This window comes from Pongo abelii, chromosome 6 (genome assembly GCF_028885655.2).
Source record: "Pongo abelii isolate AG06213 chromosome 6, NHGRI_mPonAbe1-v2.0_pri, whole genome shotgun sequence".
NCBI classification, from domain to species: Eukaryota; Metazoa; Chordata; class Mammalia; order Primates; family Hominidae; genus Pongo; species Pongo abelii.
In genome coordinates, this window is record NC_071991.2 from 7,820,333 (window position 1) to 7,838,711 (window position 18,379).

Below are 18,379 nucleotides of genomic sequence, written 5' to 3' on the forward strand. Positions count from 1 at the left end.
AAAAACTGTGGGCAGGATTTCACCCAGTGGCCACAGTTTCCTGATCCCTATTACCCGAAGAGGGCAGCTGCTTAGACCACAGGGGCACCAAAGTTCAATGTTACAAAACCATGATACATTGTTTTCTAAGGTAGTTGTGACACCGGCAGTGAATAAGCAGCTCTACTTCCTGAAACTGAGGTCTTTACATTAGCAGTTTACTTTAAAAGAAACCGGGGCTCTTTGGGGAAATGATTGATAGGAGGTCTGAAACAGAAACTATAAAAGATGAGCCTGGAACAACCCAGGGAACAAGAACTCCACCCAGGCCTGCTGCGACCCTGTGGGAGGGCTTGGGAGCAAACCGCTTTAGAGGCCCTGCTTGCCAAAGACAGGACAATGGGAGTGTCAATCAGAACAACCACAACAAGCCCGTGGGTGCTTTAGATCCATTAGCTCATAATGATATCACAAAACAGTGACAGCAGCTCTCTGAACTGGTCACTGCCAGAGGGTGCTAGTGAACCAACTTTTTTTTTTTTTTTTTTTTTTTTTGAGACGGAGTCTCACTCTGTCGCCCAGGCTGGAGTGCAGTGGCGCAATCTCGGCTCACTGCAACCTCTGCCTCCTGGGTTCAAGCAATTCCCCTGCCTCAGCCTCCCGAGTAGCTGGGACCACAGGTGCACAGCACCACGCCTGGCTAAGTTTTTGTATTTTAGTAGAGACGGGGTTTCACCATGATGGTCAGGATGGTGTCAATCTCCTGACCTTGTGGTCCCCCCACCTTGGCCTCCCAAAGTGCTGAGATTACAGGCGTGAGCCACTGCACCCAACCACCAACTCATTTTTTAAAAACTGGCAAAGAAAGAGAAAGATTTAAGTATCTAGTCTGCCTTTTCCTTATGACTTGAACCACTGGGTAACCAAATAGTTAATGGGAGGAAATTTCTCTTTATAAAAGCATATCCACTAGTGAATGAACAAGGAATGACAACATTAGGATATCCAGCATTTTGTAATCCCTACTGGATCTAAACGTTGATCATCATTTCTTTTTATCTGTGGCCTTTAATTTTTTTTTTTATTGAGTCCCAAAATGGCTTCACAGACAACTCCTTAGTTAATTACATATGGGTCCAGTTTCATCTGAGGTTCTAGAGATCATGAATCAGATAATTGGGCTGGAGTTATAATGGTTGAATTAATAGGTGGTATTCCTGGCTTACCCTGAGTCATTACTGAGAAATTGCATTCTGCAAATTACCTGTCTCTAAAACAGATAATATGTACCTACCTCTTAGAGTTTCTCAAGTTTTCTGCTTATTGAATCAAGTTCTAGATAGCTATTAAAATGCTTTGAAAACTATTAAATGAAAACTCACAGAATGTGCTGTAGACATGCCAGGTATTTTTTCATCAGTGTCTTGGGGGAAGCCTACGTAGTCTCCCAGACCTTAAGTGGTACTTGCTCTCAATTTGTGATGGGGAAAGCTGCCTAAATGTATGGTGATGCCTGTTCTTGATGTTGTTTGGTAGATGACTGGCTCGACGTATGCACTTCTCAGTGCTGTAGGCTGCATGTTAAAGCTGCCTTTCTTTATCAGGTTCTAACAGCTGCAGTCAGGAACTGTGTCAGGGCCTGGTTTCTAGTTTGACCACGGTGGTATGGGGATTTTATTTGTGATTCCTCAAGTCTAGAATTTACTTCCTCTCTGTGGTTTCTGCAGACCCATCTCACCTTCCAGCCTATGTTTGATTTCCTCATTTCATGGAAGTTTTTTTTTTTTTCATTACTAAATAGAGTTTTTTTTTAAAGCACAGTGCTTTTGGACTCATCAAAAGAAAAATACTTTAAAATTTTAAAAAGGAGTAACTAAAAATGTCTGCTTGAAGCTACCTAGTCAATTTCTCAGGCAGTAGTTTTAATGGGACTGTTAGATACTGAGGTTGAGTAAGTGTGGTTCACACTGAGGAAATCTAAGGGAGAGTAGGTGCCCTGCAGCCCCTAGCAGAAGTAAGTATAACAGAGAGCTAGGGCAAAGCTTGGCATAGTTCATTGGTCTTAACCTAGTTATACTCTTCATGCCTATCTAGTGACTCACAGAGGACACTTTCATGAGTCAGATAATTAGGCTGGCATTCATACAGTCCTTATCCGGTTCTGTAATAAATGGGTAGTTGGTGATGATTAAAAAAAAACAAAACAAAAACTCTGGGTGCAAGAGAGGAAAAAGTAAGTCAAGATCAGCTTTGTGGAGTTTGAAGAAGTATAAACTACCCTAATTAATGACAGACTTGGGTTCAAAGGACAGTGGGCTGTTTTTAAGTGTTAAAAGTTAGCCACGTTGAGGCAGAGCAGTGGGGTTTCAAGGAAAGCGAGGGAACTTGCACCCAGCACACCTAAACTCAGTCTGGCCTGCCACTGTCCCCCCTGGGTTCATGGGCATATCAGTTTCTTCATCTGTGACGTGGAGCTGGTCGTATTACCTCAGAGGTATTGTGACAACCAAATGAAATAATACTGTATTTTATCAAATGTCAGATGAGGTTGATGATAAGTCACACCCTTATTTTTGTACCATTAAAAAGAAGAAATGCTGCCAGTTAAACTAATTTGAAGTGTGAGATGCACTTGAAATTCAGAGATGCAGTGGACAAACTATGTCTTATTTTTTCTTTTTATTCTCCCTTACAATCCAAATGCGTCTTTAAAAACAATCAATAAAAAACGATGTATGTGAAAGTGCTTTGCAATATAATCCTCGGGAGTCAAATTTAATTTTTATTATGTGAATCGGGAGTGAAGCACAGTTCTTCAGAAATAATTCCAGCAGTCTGGCACGGTGGCTCATGCCTGTAATCCCAGCGCTTTGGGAGGCTGAGGTGGGAGGCGCGCTTGAGCCCAGGAGTTCGAGACCAGCCTGGACAACGTAGTAAGACCCCCATCTCTTAATAGAAAAAAAAAAAGAAGAAATTCCAGTGGGGAAGCACAGGCTTCACTTGTCTGGATGAGTGAACAGTTCACTGCAAGGAGGAAGAGAAGAAAATCATCCCTCTTGGTCTTCATAAGAATTGGCTGTCAGTGCCTCAAGCTCCTCACTTAGTTTAGGTTTTCCAAATGGACACAAGTGTGTCTGTGGTTAGGAAATTCTTGTTCTCATTGAAAGCTGACTTCCTCCAGATTGGTTTCAAGAGGAAGCACCGAGTTACCTCCTGTGTTAAATGTATGGGCTTTCCTCTGTTTTAGACTTTGTTGATTTAGAACTCGGAGATTCTCGACACCCATTGGTTAACTGTATTATTCTTAAGCACAGACTGAGCCTGCATGTAACAATGGTGTTTCAGCATTGCTTTCACAAAGGGACCTTTTGTTATTGAAAAAGAACTTAGTTCTGTTTGCAGTTCATTTTAGACTGCCCTGATCTTCACTGAAGCTTATTTTAGATTCAAGAATGTGTTTTGCTCACCTAGGAGTTTGGGTTAGTTTTTCTTTTCTTCAAGTACCCTAGCTTCATTTAAGAAAAAAATAGCCTCATTAATTTATCTCTCTACCTTCCTTTTGGTGCATTTGAACACTTAATTAGCCATAGATGAGGATTTATTTTTATTTTTTATTTTTATTTTTTGAGACAGGGTCTTGCTCTGTCACCCAGACTGGAGTGCAGTGATGTGCTTATAGCTCACTGCAGCCTCCTCCTCCTGGGCTCAAGCCATCCTCCCACCTCAGGCTCCTGAGTAGCTGGGACTTCGGGCACATGTCACCACGCCCAGCTAATTTTTATTTTTATTTCTATTTTTTGTAGAGATGGAGTCTCACTTTGTTGCCCAGGCTGGTCTCGAACTCCTGGGCTCAAGCGATCCTCCCACCTTGGCCGCCCAAAGTGCTGGGATTACAGGCGTGCTCACTGTGCCTGCCATGGATGAGGATTTTAAGGAAAAGTTTATTTCTCAGTAAAACTCCAGTAGCTGAGACTTTAATAGTTTGCTCTAACAAAGAAAAGGTTCACAACTATCCTAGTTGAATAATATGTTTTCCGGATAACGAAGAACTTGCTAAAAATAAGATGTAAAAATCTTTATGCTCTAGATAGGGATGGGAAAAGGCCAGGCGGTAAAATATTTTAGGCTTTGTGGCTCACAGGCAGTATCCTTGGCATATTCTTTTTTTTTTTTTAAACAGCCCCTTAAAGATGTAGAAATCATTCTTTGCTGGAGAGTCAGGGGAGGCCCCCCACGCAACAGCAGGCCTCAGGCTGTAGTCTGCAGGCCGCCTCCCTCCCTGCTTATCATGACCAGAGCTCCTTGGAGCAATGGCTGGTTCTCAAGCAGAGTAGGGAAAATATGAGGAGCCTGGAGCTTCCTGTAGTGCCCGGAAGTAAGGAAGAGTTGGAGAAAAAGGGAAGGATGGGGCATGCCAAAAAGATCCAGTAGTCACCTTGACAGAGCTCCCAGTGACAAGGCTGGAACCATTGGAGCCACAAAATAAGTGATGATGACTTTGGATTACAGCCCGGAGAATAAACATCCATGAGTCCATAAGTATATACATGACTGAATAAAATAAATAAGGGGAGGAGAGGAGACCAATCTTCCTTACAGAATTCCAAATAACAAATGTAGAAGAAATGAGGGAAATAGAAAATCACCTTCCAAACATCACAGTAGTAATTGCTATAGGCAAGATGCGCTGACAGATGCAGAAAACTAGTATGCAAGACCTGAAGGAGAAACAGGCAGTTGCATAGCCTCAAAATTTCTTCCCCTGATATTACTAATTACTGGAGGGTTTTTAACCTGTGTCTACAGACTCTACCACTCCTCCCTCCAGGAAGTACAGCTTACGTCCCTTCCCTGTGGGCCAGCATTGCTTTCGAGGAATAGAGTATGAGAAGGAAAAGGTAGGCCTGCAGTGGTTTGGTGACGCCTGGTGGGAGCCACCTGGCCCATGGGATCAAAGGTCACCTCACCAGGCGTAGGTCATGCGCCCTGCTGTGCAAGCAGGACAGTTCACCCCACTGGAATTCTCTGACTCCTTCCCAGCTAGCCACAACCTTGGTCTAATCCTGAGAAGACATTGGGTGGCCCAGGTTGAGAGACATTCCACAAAATAACTGACCAGCACTCTTCAAGTGTCAAGAGTTATGAAATGCGAGGAAAGACGAGAAGCTGTCAGAGACTGGAGGAGCAGCTGAGGGGCATGTGGTGATTAAATGCAACATTGGTAGTTTGGATTGAGTCTGAAAAGAAAAAAAGACTAAAGTGGAGAAAACAGTAAAATCTGAATAAAGTCTGAAGTTCACTTCATAGCCTTGTTACCAGCGTTACTGTCTTAGTTTTGATCAGCGTATTATGGTAATGTACGATGTTAGCATTAGTGGAAGCTGGGTGAAGGGTGTATGTGAACTCTCTGCATTGTCTCTGTAACTCCTCTGTAAATCTAAATTATTTCAAAGAAACAACAGCTTCTTATCCTGGATGGATCATCAGCTTTTTCTCGAGCATTATTTTATTAACCCTTACACCCATTTGTATGTAGAGGAAAATATATTGATTCACTAATTAAAGTTGATTTTGGAATGTACATGTTTGTAATATTATTTATCTCTCTTTCCAGGGGAGGCGCCACCTGCTGCAGAAGTTTCCTCATCTTTTGTGATCCTGTGTGTGTGCAGTTTAATAATATTAATAGTGTTAATTGCAAACTGTGTGTCCTGCTGTAAGGACCCAGAAATAGACTTTAAGGTGAGCACAGAGGGTAGGAACATTTAAAATGGTCTTCCAAAATGTTTTTCAATAGAATAACTGGATAGCACCGTCCTTTGAGAACAGGATCAGCATATTTTTTTCCCCCTAATGGCTAAAAAATAGTAAATATTTTCTACCTTAGTGAATAGTAAATATTGTGGGCCATACAGTCTCTAAAACAGCAGCTCAACTCTGCCAGGATAGACACTGTTAACAAATGGTCATGGCTTTGTGCCAATAAAACTTTATTTACACAAATAGGAGGTTTGGATTTGGTGCACCGGCTGTCGTTTGCCCCGCCTCCATCATTGACAATAACCACTTGCCTGTGGTGAGTTGAGGTTTTTGCTGAGTGAGGAGTGAAGCGTGGTGATTGAATTCACTGTTGTCCATAAGGCCTATGAGGAAGAGCAAGATGATTGTTCCCCTCCACCCCCAAACTTCTGTAGACCGGTGAATTTGTGGTCACTGAGATTACTGAGGCAGAGGGATCCCCCAGTGTGTTTCGTGAAAGAGGAAGATCATCGAAACCTCGAGTTCCCTAACAGGGAGGAGGAGGCTGCAGATTGTAAAGTCCTGGCCGGGGAGGGTAATAGAGAAGATCTGGTTGTAGCAGCAGACAGTGGAATCGACCAGTGAACCAGCCGGGAAGGCCTCTAGAACTTACTGCATGCCTGCTGGAGTGCATTCGGCCTGTGTAAATACTCGTTATAAAGGAATACACGGAGGGAAGAAGGAAGGAATGCAGCATGCAGAGAAAATGGTCCTTAATGTCGCTCCCTGTTGACCACACAGGGCTGGCCCAGGAGCCTGGAGGTCCAGTGGTTCAAATTGAGGGAAAAAAAAGGTCGTCTTCTGGCTAAAGCCTTGTTTTCCCTGGACATGGGGCCCTGGTCTTTAGAACCTCATGGCTGTTTTTGTGTGCTGTCTTTACCCCGAGCCTTCTAGTAGCCCTGAGGAGACACACAGATGTGCTGTTTTCTTGGGTCAGCACTGGCCGTATACACACAGAGGGCTGAGAACACAGGAGGGCAGTCGGAAAACACTAATGGAGATCAGTTCCTTTAGAAGATTTTGTCCCAGACCTGTAGAGTTTTACTCACAACATCAGTCCCTAGGCCTTAGAACCCCTACACACACTGCTGTGGCACCTGCTGACTGCACTAGTAGTAGGGGCACAGTTGTAGGTAGACAGTTTGTGTCCCTTGCTTGTTAGTCTTGCTGTGGGACTTTACGCAGAAACCTGGCCATTTCAGGACAAAGATAAAGCCTGATCAGTGTTGCTGATACTGAAATCCAGTCTCCATCTCACATTTCATGATCCCTCATTCTTGCCTTAGATCATGCAAAGCTTTTTGAATCTCAGGATTGAATGCGGGAGCTCATTTGAGAGCCAGGAATCTGTGTTGTTACCAAGCTTCCCCCGGAGATGCTGGCGCAGGGGCCGCAGTGTCTTAGAGGACTCTCCAGCTCTAGAGTCTGGCTGCATAAGAGTATTTCCATCTGTGATTTGTTGGCTTTCTCTAGATTTAAAGCTGTGCAGTTTTAGAGCTGATGGTCCATGGAAGTCATTTTACAGACCAGGAAGCTACAGTCTAGTAACACAGGTGACTTGCCCACGTTCATCCAGATAGCCAGCAGCAAAACTTTAAAAGTGACCCAGGCTTATCTAATTTTTCTTCTTTTCTTTTTTCAGACAGGGTCTCTCTCTGTCACCCAGGCTGGATCACACTTCACTGCAGCCTCAACCCCCCAGGCTCAAGCAATCCTCCCACCTTAGCCTCCCGAGTAGCTAAGGTTACTGCAGGCACACGCCATCATTCTCGGCTAAGTTTTGTATTTTTTGTAGAGACAGGGTTTCACCATGTTGCCCAGGCTGATCTTGAACTCCTGGGCTCAAGGGATCCTCCTGCCTCTGCCTCCCAAAGTACTAGGATTACAGGCGTGAGCCACCGGACCTGGCCATTTTTGTTATTTTTATACTACATAACCTGGTCTGAATCTTAAGAATCATCTGTTGGTATATCTAGTGGTACATCATGCTGCTGCCAGATTTTGAATGGCATTATTTTCAGGTAGGAGTGATGGACAAAATCATTTTACAGAGAGAGCCCTATTTAGGAATGTCCAAAAGGAAAATTGAAGGATTTCCTCTGTTCAAAAATCCACTCCCAGATTGAAGTTACAGTGCCTCATTTTTCTTGCTCCCAACTCCATCAGTACAAATAGCAATAATGTCCTTTAATGCACTGGAGAACATACATGAGAATAATGTCTTCTCACATGCATATGGAAACACAAGTGTTAGAGAAATCTACCATTGTAACTTTTAGTTTCTTTCTTGTATTAGATGGGGGCTAGGAGAGGTAGTAGAGAAAATGAAAATAAAAGTTCATAGACCGTTCAGTGGAGAACAGTCTTGTTGAATGATCTGTTCCCAGCTTCTGTTATGGTGCCTGGAGGGGTAATACATGTTAATTATCTGAACAAATGATTTGATGAATGACTTGATAATTGGCCGTGTCTATGGTAAACTAACATGGATATCAAGGTATACCAGTTCACCAGAATGGTGACAGAAGAATTGCGATAGCTTCCCACCGAATGTCATGTAAAAGATTTCCACAACTTTATTTATTTATATATTTATTTATTTAGAGACAGGGTCTCGCTCTATCACCCAGCCTTGACCTCCCAGGCTCAAGCAGTCCTCCCTCAGCCTCCTGAGTAGCTAGGACTACTCCAGTAGTCCTGCGCCACCCTGCCTGACTAATTTTTTTAAATTATTATTTGTAGAAACAGGGCCTTGCCATGTTGCCCAGGTTGGCCTAGAGCTCTTGGGCTCAAGTGATCCACCTGCCTCAGCTTCCCACAGTGCTGGGATTATAGGCATGAGCCACTTCGCCTGCCTGCATCCTCAATTGTAAAGTTGTCATCTTTAGAAAGCCAGATGTGCTTATATGTTAATTACACTTATGCGTCGCACAGTTTTTTTAGTGACCTTTGTGGTTCAGATCCTGGTGGTTTTTTTAGCTAATTTAGTAATGTTTCCATTGTTACTCTTTTCAGAGAAATAGAACTCACTTAAAAATATCTTTTCTGAGTCTTTCAACGTTTATTTTGATAGAAATCACATTTCAATTAGAAATGCATATACAACTTCAAAATAAAATGATTTATTTTGATTCAGTGTACAAAGAATCATGTCACAAAAGTAATAATTTTAAAAGAATTGCTTGGCCAGGTGCTGTGGCTAACATCTGTAATCCTAACACTTTTGGAGCCTAAGACAGGAGGCTTGCTTGAGATCAGGAGTTTGAGACCAGCCTGAGCAACATAGGGAGACTCTGCCTTTACAAAAAAAAAAATTCAAAAAATTACCTGGGCGTGGTGATGCGTGCCTGTGGTCCCAGCTACTTGGGAGGCTGAGGTAGGAGTTTCACTTGGTTCCTGGAGGTCCAGGCTGCAGTGAGCCATGATCATGCCACTGTTCCAGTCACTGTGCTCCAGCCAGGCAACAGAGCAAAACCTTGTCTCAAAAAAAAAAAAGAAAGAATTGCTTAAACTGTAGTCATTTAAGAGTAAATTTTTAAGCCTAGAAAACTATTTTCGTGTAAATTCCATTGCATTTAACTTCAAACTAACAGTTTAAAAAGTTACATGAAATATGTATAATTTATTTTCCTGTCTTATGTATTCTGCTGTTGGGAGTCAGAGAACAAAATTACATATGCTTTTTACTTAACATTAAGTATGAACTGGAAAAAAATTGTGGCAGCAAGTTCCAAATGATTGCGCAAATATGTTCCTATTTTAAGTGTTAGCCAATGGTTTTTAATGCTTGCTCTCTTTCATTTTAGGAATTTGAAGATAATTTTGATGATGAGATAGATTTCACACCACCAGCAGAAGATACTCCCTCTGTTCAGTCCCCAGCAGAGGTCTTCACACTTTCAGTACCAAATATTTCACTCCCAGCTCCCTCGCAATTCCAGCCTTCTGTAGGTAAGACCGTACAGCCTAATGCCACGTTTTCATGAATTGTTTCTGAGATGTGAGAATGGGAGCCTAGCCATCATAAATATTGGACCGCCCATCTCCTCTTTGGTTTATTTCTCTTCCTTCTGCTCCCAGTGAAGCTGAATTCTAGTGGTCAGGCCCATCGTATTCCTGCAATAGCTTTGTCTTCTGCTTTCTGGACCCTGGGTCTGGTATGAGAATAAAACGGATCTCCTTGATTCATTGACATTGAACACTTGGACAGAACTCCCAGGCTCTGTTTTGGAGCTGGTTTCTCTGCTAGTTCTGGCCACGGCTGACCTTGCTGAGTAGGACACTGCTGGCTTCTACTGGGATGCCCTGCATTTGGGTAGGAGAGGAAAGTTTGGATATGTTAATCAGATTGACTTTTCTAAGCTTCTTCAGATACAGGTTTGGTTCTATGTTAATTGATGTCTTGTGAAAAAATAGAATGTGACTAGAAAAATAGAATGTGACTATTTTTTTTTTTTTTTTAGAGTTTGAAATTTAAGCCCTTTTTAGAGTTAGAACTTTTTGTGGTCTTAAGAAATTCTTATTCTGTGATTAAAATAATACCTTTTAAAAAATATTTTAAGCTTTTGCTTTGACAAAAGAAGTAGGTTCAAGAAGTAGGGTTTTCTGAGATTGCTGCAAGAAGGCTGTGTAAGTCTGTAGATGCTAGGACTACCTTTTCTGGTGTGACACACGCTGTGGGCTCTGCCTAGGGCAGAATAAACCCCTGAACTGATGCCACTGCAGGCAGGCATGACTACAAGAAAAAGCCAGATGGAACGTGACATAGCTGGTGCATTTCATTTAAATATTTGTAAAGTAAGAATATATTTAAATTTATAGGTTTTGCAGCATTAAAAAAAACAACCTGGAGTGTTTAATTGCTGTAAATAACAATACCCCTACTCCAACCAAAATAATGAAGTTTAAAAAGAGGTCTAATATATTCTTGGGATAACTTAAGTATACTTACTTTAAATGGAAATATTTTATTGTTGCTTGTTTGATAATTTGCTTTCCTTTATACTTAAGAAAAACCTTGAGAGACTTCTCAGAGCTTTTACAGGCCCATAGTCAATCCCCGGTGGATTCATTTCAAGTAGCTGAATTCCAAATTAGATCAGCCTAAGTGGAAAGAGAATTTTCTCACACATGGACCCAGACCGTAGGAAGAGCAGGGGTTCAGCTGACCTTGGAGACAGCTAGAACCAGGGCCTGGAACATCATCAGCATTTTAATTCATTTCTGATTTTCTCTTCTCTTTGCATATCTGCTGAATCTCTTAGGCAGCTTCTCTGCTCAGTAGGAAGGTTGGCTGCCAGCAGCTCCACGCCCATTCCCTTGTAGTTTTATAACCATAGAGGAAAGGAGCTTCTTTCTCTCTCTCCTTAGACCAGAAAGAAAACCCTTTGGAGGGACATTCTGGTTATCCTCACCTAAGTCACGAGATGCAGAGCCATCACTGGTCAGGAAGGTGGGGACAGACAGACAGCTTCTCTTCAGGATCTACTGGGGATGGATGGGAGCACAGTCAGATGCGGGCAGAAGAGAAATTATGGTGACCTGGGCAGCCATTGTAATTTTGTTTATATACACACCACTTTCTGTTTTACTGAAGCCCCGTACCCTAATATCCCTCTTCATAGGAAGAAATTATTTTAAATTTCTCTGTGTAGAATACCCTCAGAATATTTTTATCATCTTGGGATACGAGGGGCCTTTCCAAGCATGCACCAAATCCAGAATCCATAAAGGAACATACTGCCAAATCTGATTTACAAAAATGAAATATTCTTTATAGAAAAAGACACCACACACAAATTGACAGAGTCTCAAAAAATATTTGTGAACTACAAACAGGATTAAAAACGGTTACATATCAAGAGTACAAACAAACGTGGGATAAAAAGTAACACGCTACTAGAATAAATAAGCTGAGAACATGAAAGGAGAATCTCAAATGGCCAATAAACATAGTAACCTTGTTATTAATTAAAGAAATGCTGACTTAAGCTGAGAGCAGATAGGTAAAGATGAAATGATACCAGGTAGTGATCCGCGAGCGTGTGGAGGGCAGCAGGGAGTCTCATCCACTAGGATTAGTGCAGCTATAAATTGCTGAAGGTGTTCTTTCTGGAGGGGTAGTCGGGCAACATGTATCAAAATATGAGACATGTTGACTCCTGATTGAGCAGTTCCACTTTTAGTAATTTATCTTTAGGAACTAATTGGGCGAGTGCGCAAATATGCACGTACAAAGGAATTTATTGCAGCATTGTTTGGCAGGGTAAGATGGAAACAGATTAAATGTCTGTCAATATGCGATTTGCTAAATTACAGTCAATCAATACAATGGCGATTTATGTGTTCCTATAAAAGGATCAAGGTGAACTGTATTTGACTATGAAAGATATTTGTGATATATTACATGAAAAAGATATACCACATACAACCAGTTCTACAAGTTCTACCATTTTTTTCTTTTTTTCTGTTTTTAAAATGTATTTTATTTTTTGCATAGATAATATATTCACTTGGTTCAAAAACCATAACATTACAAAAAATATATATATTTAGGCTGGGAGCGGTGGTTCATGCCTGTAATCCCAGCACTTTGGGAGGCCAAGGTAGGTGGATCACGAGGTCAGGAGATTGAGACCATCCTGGCTAACACGATGAAACCCTGTCTCTACTAAAAATACAAAAAAAAATTAGCTAGGCATGGTGGTGGGCACCTGTATTCCCAGCTAGTCGGGAGGCTGAGGCAGGAGAATGGCGTGAACCCGGGAGGTGGAGCTTGCAGTGAGCCAATATCTCACCATTGCACTCCAGCCTGGGGGACAAAGCGAGACTCTGTCTCAAAAAAAAAAAAAAAGAAAAGAAAAGAAAGAAAGAAAGAAAAAAATATATATATATTGAAAAGTCTCCCTGTGGTATTTAAATCTGACCTATTTTCCACTGCTGCCTTCTCTAAGTAACAGCTGCACTGTTGGTTCTGGTTTTTCATACAGCTTTCTAGAATTTGTTGATGCAGGTATCTCCCCTCACTCCCATTCACATTTACTTTAATTTTTTAATTTTTTGTTTTTTAAAAGACTTTTTATAGAGAAATTTGAGGTTCACAGGAAAATTTAGAGGAAGGTAGGTACAGACATACCTATATGCCCCCACCCACACACATGCATAGTCCTTCTTTGTTTTTTTTTTTTTAACTCAAAGGTGTCATGATAAGTTCATTATTCTGCATCTTGCTTTTTTTTCACTTACCAATGTACCTTGGAGATCTTTCCATATCATTAAAGCATATGTATTCTTGCTTCTAGGTTCGTACTATGTAGATTGTATAGTTTAGCACAGTTTATTTAAGCAGCCCCCTGTTGATGGATATTTGGCTTGTTTCTAATGCGAAAACAAATAAAGCTTGTATCTGTGTTGTTTTGCAGGTGGTGGTTGTACTGGTATCCATAGAATACATTTCTTAAAGTGGGTCAAAGAGTACATGTGTTTATAATTTTGATGGGTCTTGCCAGCTTACCCTCTGCAGGAGTTGTACCAATTTATCTTCCTGCCAGTTGGGTATCTAATGGTAAATGCCATTGCTTTTGAAGCTAAATTGGTATCAATTCAAACTAGATTGTTATAAATTTAGGATGCTAACTGTAATCCCCATGGTAACCACTAAAAAATTTACAGAAAGGGAAATGAAGAGGGAATCAAAATGGTACACTAAAAAAAAAAAATCAATCACACATATACAAAAAAGGATTTTTGATGAACAGGATTCTTAATTTTAATATAGTAAATTTTACAGTTTTTTTTAGAGTTTGAAATTTAAGCCCTTTTTAGAGTTAGAACTTTTTGTGGTCTTAAGAAATTCTTTCTTATTCTGTGATTAAAATAATACCTTTTTAAAAAATATTTTAAGCTTTTGCTTTGACATTTAGATCTAAAACCCATCTTGAGTTGATTTTTGAGGATGGTGTTAGGAGGAAATCCAACTTCAGCTTTCCTTATAGATTGCTGTGATTTTTCAGCTTCATTCATGCACTGATCTTTCCTTTTCTCTCTGCCTCCATATGTTGTATGGGTCTATTTTAGGCTTTCTATTCTCTGTCATTAATTTGTGTATTTCTTGTCCCAATACCATTCTCTTAACCATAATCATGTCATAATAACATGAATTACAAATATTTCTCAAATTCTATATGTTCTCTTTCACTCTCTTAATAGTGTCCTTTGATGCATAAAAGTTTTCCGTTTTAATTTTGATGAAGTCCAGTTTATCTGTTTTTTACTTTTGTTGCTTGTGCTTTTGGTGTCATATTTAAGAAACTTGCCAAATCCCTGGTCATGAAGATTTATCTCTATGTTGTCTTCTGTAAGTTTTATAGTTTTAGCTCTTGCTCCTTGATCTATTTTGAGTTAATTCTTTTATATGGTGTGAGGTCAGGATCCACCTTAATTCTTGTATACGTGGATATCCAGTTGTCTCAGTTAACAGTGTTTGAGAGACTGTTGTTCTCCTATTGAATTGTCTTGGAACCCTTTTTGAAAATCAGTTTACTATATTTTTGGGGGTTATTTCTGGACTTTTGGCTGTATGTCCATCTTGATACAGACTCTTGATCTGTATGTCTGTCCCTATGCCAGTACCACACCTTTTTGATTGCTGTAGCTTTGGTTTTATAGTAAGTTTTGAAATCAAGATGTATGAGTCTTCTTTGTTTTGATTTTTCAAAATCCTTTTGCCTATTTGGGATTTCTTACAATTCCAACTGAATGTAAGGATCAGCCTTCCTATTTCTGTAAAACAGGCCACTGGGATTCTGATAGTGTTTTTTGTTTTTTGTTTTTTTTAGTCCAAGTGAATTAGTGGGAGTGGAGAAGGAACAAAATAATCTGTAATGGTTGTAATCAAGGAATTTTTTTTCATGTACCATTTTGATTCCCTTCTCATTCCCTTTGGATTATATTTTTAGATGTTTTCTTAGTGATTATAATGATTACAATTAACATCCCAAATTGATAACACTTTTGAATTGATATCAGCTTAGCTTCAACAGCACACAAACTCTGCTCCTTTACAGCTCAGTGCCATCCCTTTATGTTGTTGTCACAAATTACATCTTTATACATTTTGTGCCTATTAACACAGAGTTATAATTTTTTTAATGCATTCGTATTTTAAATTGTGTAGGAAATAAAAAGAGGAGTTAGACATCAATAATACAGTAATAACGGCTTTCGTATTTACCTACATAGTTACCTTTACTGGAGATCTTTATTTCTTCAGATGGCTTTGAGTTACTGTTTAGTGTTCTTTTATTTCAGCCTGGAGGACTCCCATTAGCTTTTGTTGTAGGGCAGGTATACTGGCAGCAAACTCCCTAAACTTTTATCTCAGAATATCTTAATTTCTACTTCATTTTTAAAAGATAGTTTGGCCAGATACAGAATTCACAGGTGTTTGCTTTCAGCACTTTCTCTGTGTCATCCCACTGCCTTCTAGCCTCCACGGATTCTTTTGAGTAATTGGTTGTTAATCTTATTGAGAATCCCTTGTACATGATGAATTGCTTTTCTCTTGCTGCTTTCGGGATTCTGTGTCTTCGGTTTTCTACAGTTTGTGTCTCATTATGGATCTCTTTGAGTTTATGTCACTTTTTTTTTTTTTTAAAGTCTCGCTTTGTCACCCAGGCTAGATTGCAGTGGTGCAATCATGGTTCGCTGCAGCCTCGACTTCCTGGGCTCCAGTGATCCTCCCACCTCAACCTCCCAAGTAGCTGGAACTACAGTTGCACGCTACCACTCCTGACTAATTTATTTTTAATTTCTTATAGAGACAGCATCTCACTGTGTTGCCTAAACTGGTCTCAAACTTCTGGGCTCAAGCAGTCCTCCCATCTCAGCCTCCCAAAGTGTTGGGATTACAGGCATGAGCCACTGTGCCTGGCCAAGTTTATCTTACTTGGAGTTTTTTGAGTGTGTAGATTCATGCCCTCTGTTTCCTTTTCTTTCTCACCTCCTTCTGGGACTCTAATTGATAATATGTCTCTTGGTTTATTTGACAGTGTCCCACAAGTTCCTTGGGCTCTGTTCCTTTTTCTTCATCCTTTTTCCTTTCTGCTTTTCAGACTAGATAATTTCATTTGATCCATCTTTAAGTTCACTGATTCTGTCTGCCCAAATTTGTTGTTGAAACACTTAACTGTGCTTTTCAGGTCAAGCTTCTTCTAGAATTTCTAGAGAAATTCTTCTCTATTTGGGAGAAACTCATTCTCCTGGTTTCCTTTGGTTCTTTGTCCATCATTTCCTTTAGCTCTCTGAACATATTCACCACAGTTGATGTAAAGTCTTGTCTAGGCCTGGCGTGGTGGTTCACACCTGTAATCCTAGCACTTTGAGAGGCAAGGTCAGGAGTTTGAGACCAGCCTGGCCAACGTAGGGAAACCCCATCTCTACAAAAAAATACAAAAATTAGCCAGCTGTGGTAGCTTGTGTCTGTAGTCCCAGCTACTCAGGAGGCTGAGGTAGGAGAATCACTTGAACCCAAGAGGCAGAGGTTGCAGTGTGAGATCGCACCATTGCACTCCAGCCTGAGTGACAGAGTGAGACCCTGTCTCAAAGAAAAAAAATTAGGCCAAGTGTGATGGCTTATGCGTGTAATCTCAGCACTTTGAGAGGCCAAGGTGGGTGGATCACCTGAGGCCATGAGTTCAAGACCTGCCTGCCCAACATGGGGAAACCCCATCTCTACGAAAAATACAAAAAAAGTTAGCCGGGCGTGGTGGCGCTTGCCTGTAGTCACAGCTACTTGAGAGGCTGAAGCAGAAGAATCGCTTGAGCCCGGCAGGCAGAGGTTGCAGTGAGCCAAGATTGCACCACTGCACTCCAGCCTAGGTGACAGAGCAAGACTACGTCTCAAAAGAAAAAAAATTAATTTACAAAAATAAAGTCTGGGGCCAGGCGCGGTGGCTCATGCCTGTAATCCCAGCATTTTGGGAGGCCGAGGCAGACGGATCACAAGGTCAGGAGATCGAGACCATCCTGGCTAACATGGTGAAACCTCGTCTCTACTAAAAATACAAAAAATTAGCCAGGCGTGGTGGTGGCACCTGTAGTCCCAGCTACTCGGGAGGCTGAGGCAGGAGAATGGCATGAACCCAGGAGGCGGAGCTTGCAGTGAGCTGAGATGGTGCCAGTGTACTCCAGCCTGGGTGGCAGAGAGAGACTACATCTCAAAAAATAATAATAATAAATAAAACAAAATAAAAAATAAAGTCTTGTCTAATAATTAGTCCAATATCTGTTTTCTCAGCGACAGTTTCCTTTCATTCATTTTTACCTGTGAATGGGCCACATTTTTGTTTCTTTGCATGTTTCATAATTTCTTTGTTGGAAACTGGACATTTTGAATAATATGATGTGCAAAAGAGAAGTAGTAGAAAAGAAAGAAAACAAAAAATATTGTCTAGATCTTTGCAGATTGGCTCTGCTAGGGCACTCCTTCAACACCTAGCCAGGCTGTTTATAACCCTGCCTTAGCCTTTGCTTCCTTCTTGTGTTGGGCCTGAAAACTGGCTCCAGCTGAAAGCCTGTGTTCTTCCTCAGCCTTTCTGAGCACGCATCCTGCCCTGAGCATACACGCGGCTATCTGTGTTCCCGTCTACACAGGAGCTTTCCAAAGCCCCCTTTCTCCTCCAAAATCTCACTCCCCAGCTTTTCTACCAAAACTTTCAGCATGTGTACTGTTGGCCTCAACTGTTATTTTTTGTCCTAGGTGGCAGTAGCTTGTTCTCATTTGCCTTTTGTTGTTTTCGAGGAATATGTGACCACTCCATCCTGATAGAATTGTGAGTTATGTGAAACAAAGAGAAGCCACTTGTGGCAGTTCCTCAGGACAACCCCAGTTAGGTCAATACAAACATAGTTCCTTGGGAATAAGGTCCACTGTGCTCCCTGTGGACCCTGGTACCCACCTGGGAACACAGGTCATCTTTAAGACTGCGGCTGCACTGGGAAGGGAGATTGGAGAAGTAGGGTAAGTCAAAGCCACAAAGATATTCCACCCTATGTCAGTGGACTTTCTCCTGGCTCGCTTTGGTTGCTGTAAACCTTTGACCATCTTCTAGAGTTTTTGTAAGGTTGACACTGGCAGTTTAAAAAAAGTCTTTTAGTGTTTCTTGGAAGGGACGGCTGCCAGAGGAGACGTCTCTGCTCCACCATTTCCACTGCTGTCACCGTTTCCACTGCTGTCAGTTAATTCAATAGAGGTGCAGTTAATGGTACTGGAACAACTGGATATTCATTGGCAAACAAATGAACTTTGATCCATACCTTGCACCATATGTAAAAATTAACTCAGAATGCATCACAAACCTAAATGTAGAACCTAAAATTATAAAACTTCTAGAATAAACTCTTTATAATCTTTAGTTAGACAAAGATTTATTAGATAGGACATTAAAAGCATCATTCACAAAAGGAAATATTTATAAATTGGACCTTATCAAAATTAAAAGCTTTTTGGAAATTCAAATTAAAATTTAAAATTTAAAGTGTTTTGGAAAACAGTGTTAAGAGAATGAAAAGTGAAGCCATGGACTGGGAGAAAACATTTGCA

At 40.9% G+C, this 18,379-nt stretch overlaps 1 protein-coding gene across 2 annotated transcripts in view; it reads left to right on the forward strand.

Annotated features, from left to right (window-relative positions):
- The window catches only part of LMTK2 (lemur tyrosine kinase 2), a 102,911-nt gene that overhangs the window by 24,931 nt on the left and 59,601 nt on the right, over nucleotides 1-18,379 (forward strand). For both annotated transcript variants that reach the window (XM_024250151.3, XM_024250152.3), the window contains exons 2-3: nucleotides 5,594-5,721; nucleotides 9,585-9,729. In XM_024250151.3, the coding sequence (XP_024105919.2) occupies nucleotides 5,594-5,721; nucleotides 9,585-9,729 (273 nt within the window). The remainder of the gene's footprint in view (nucleotides 1-5,593; nucleotides 5,722-9,584; nucleotides 9,730-18,379) is intronic.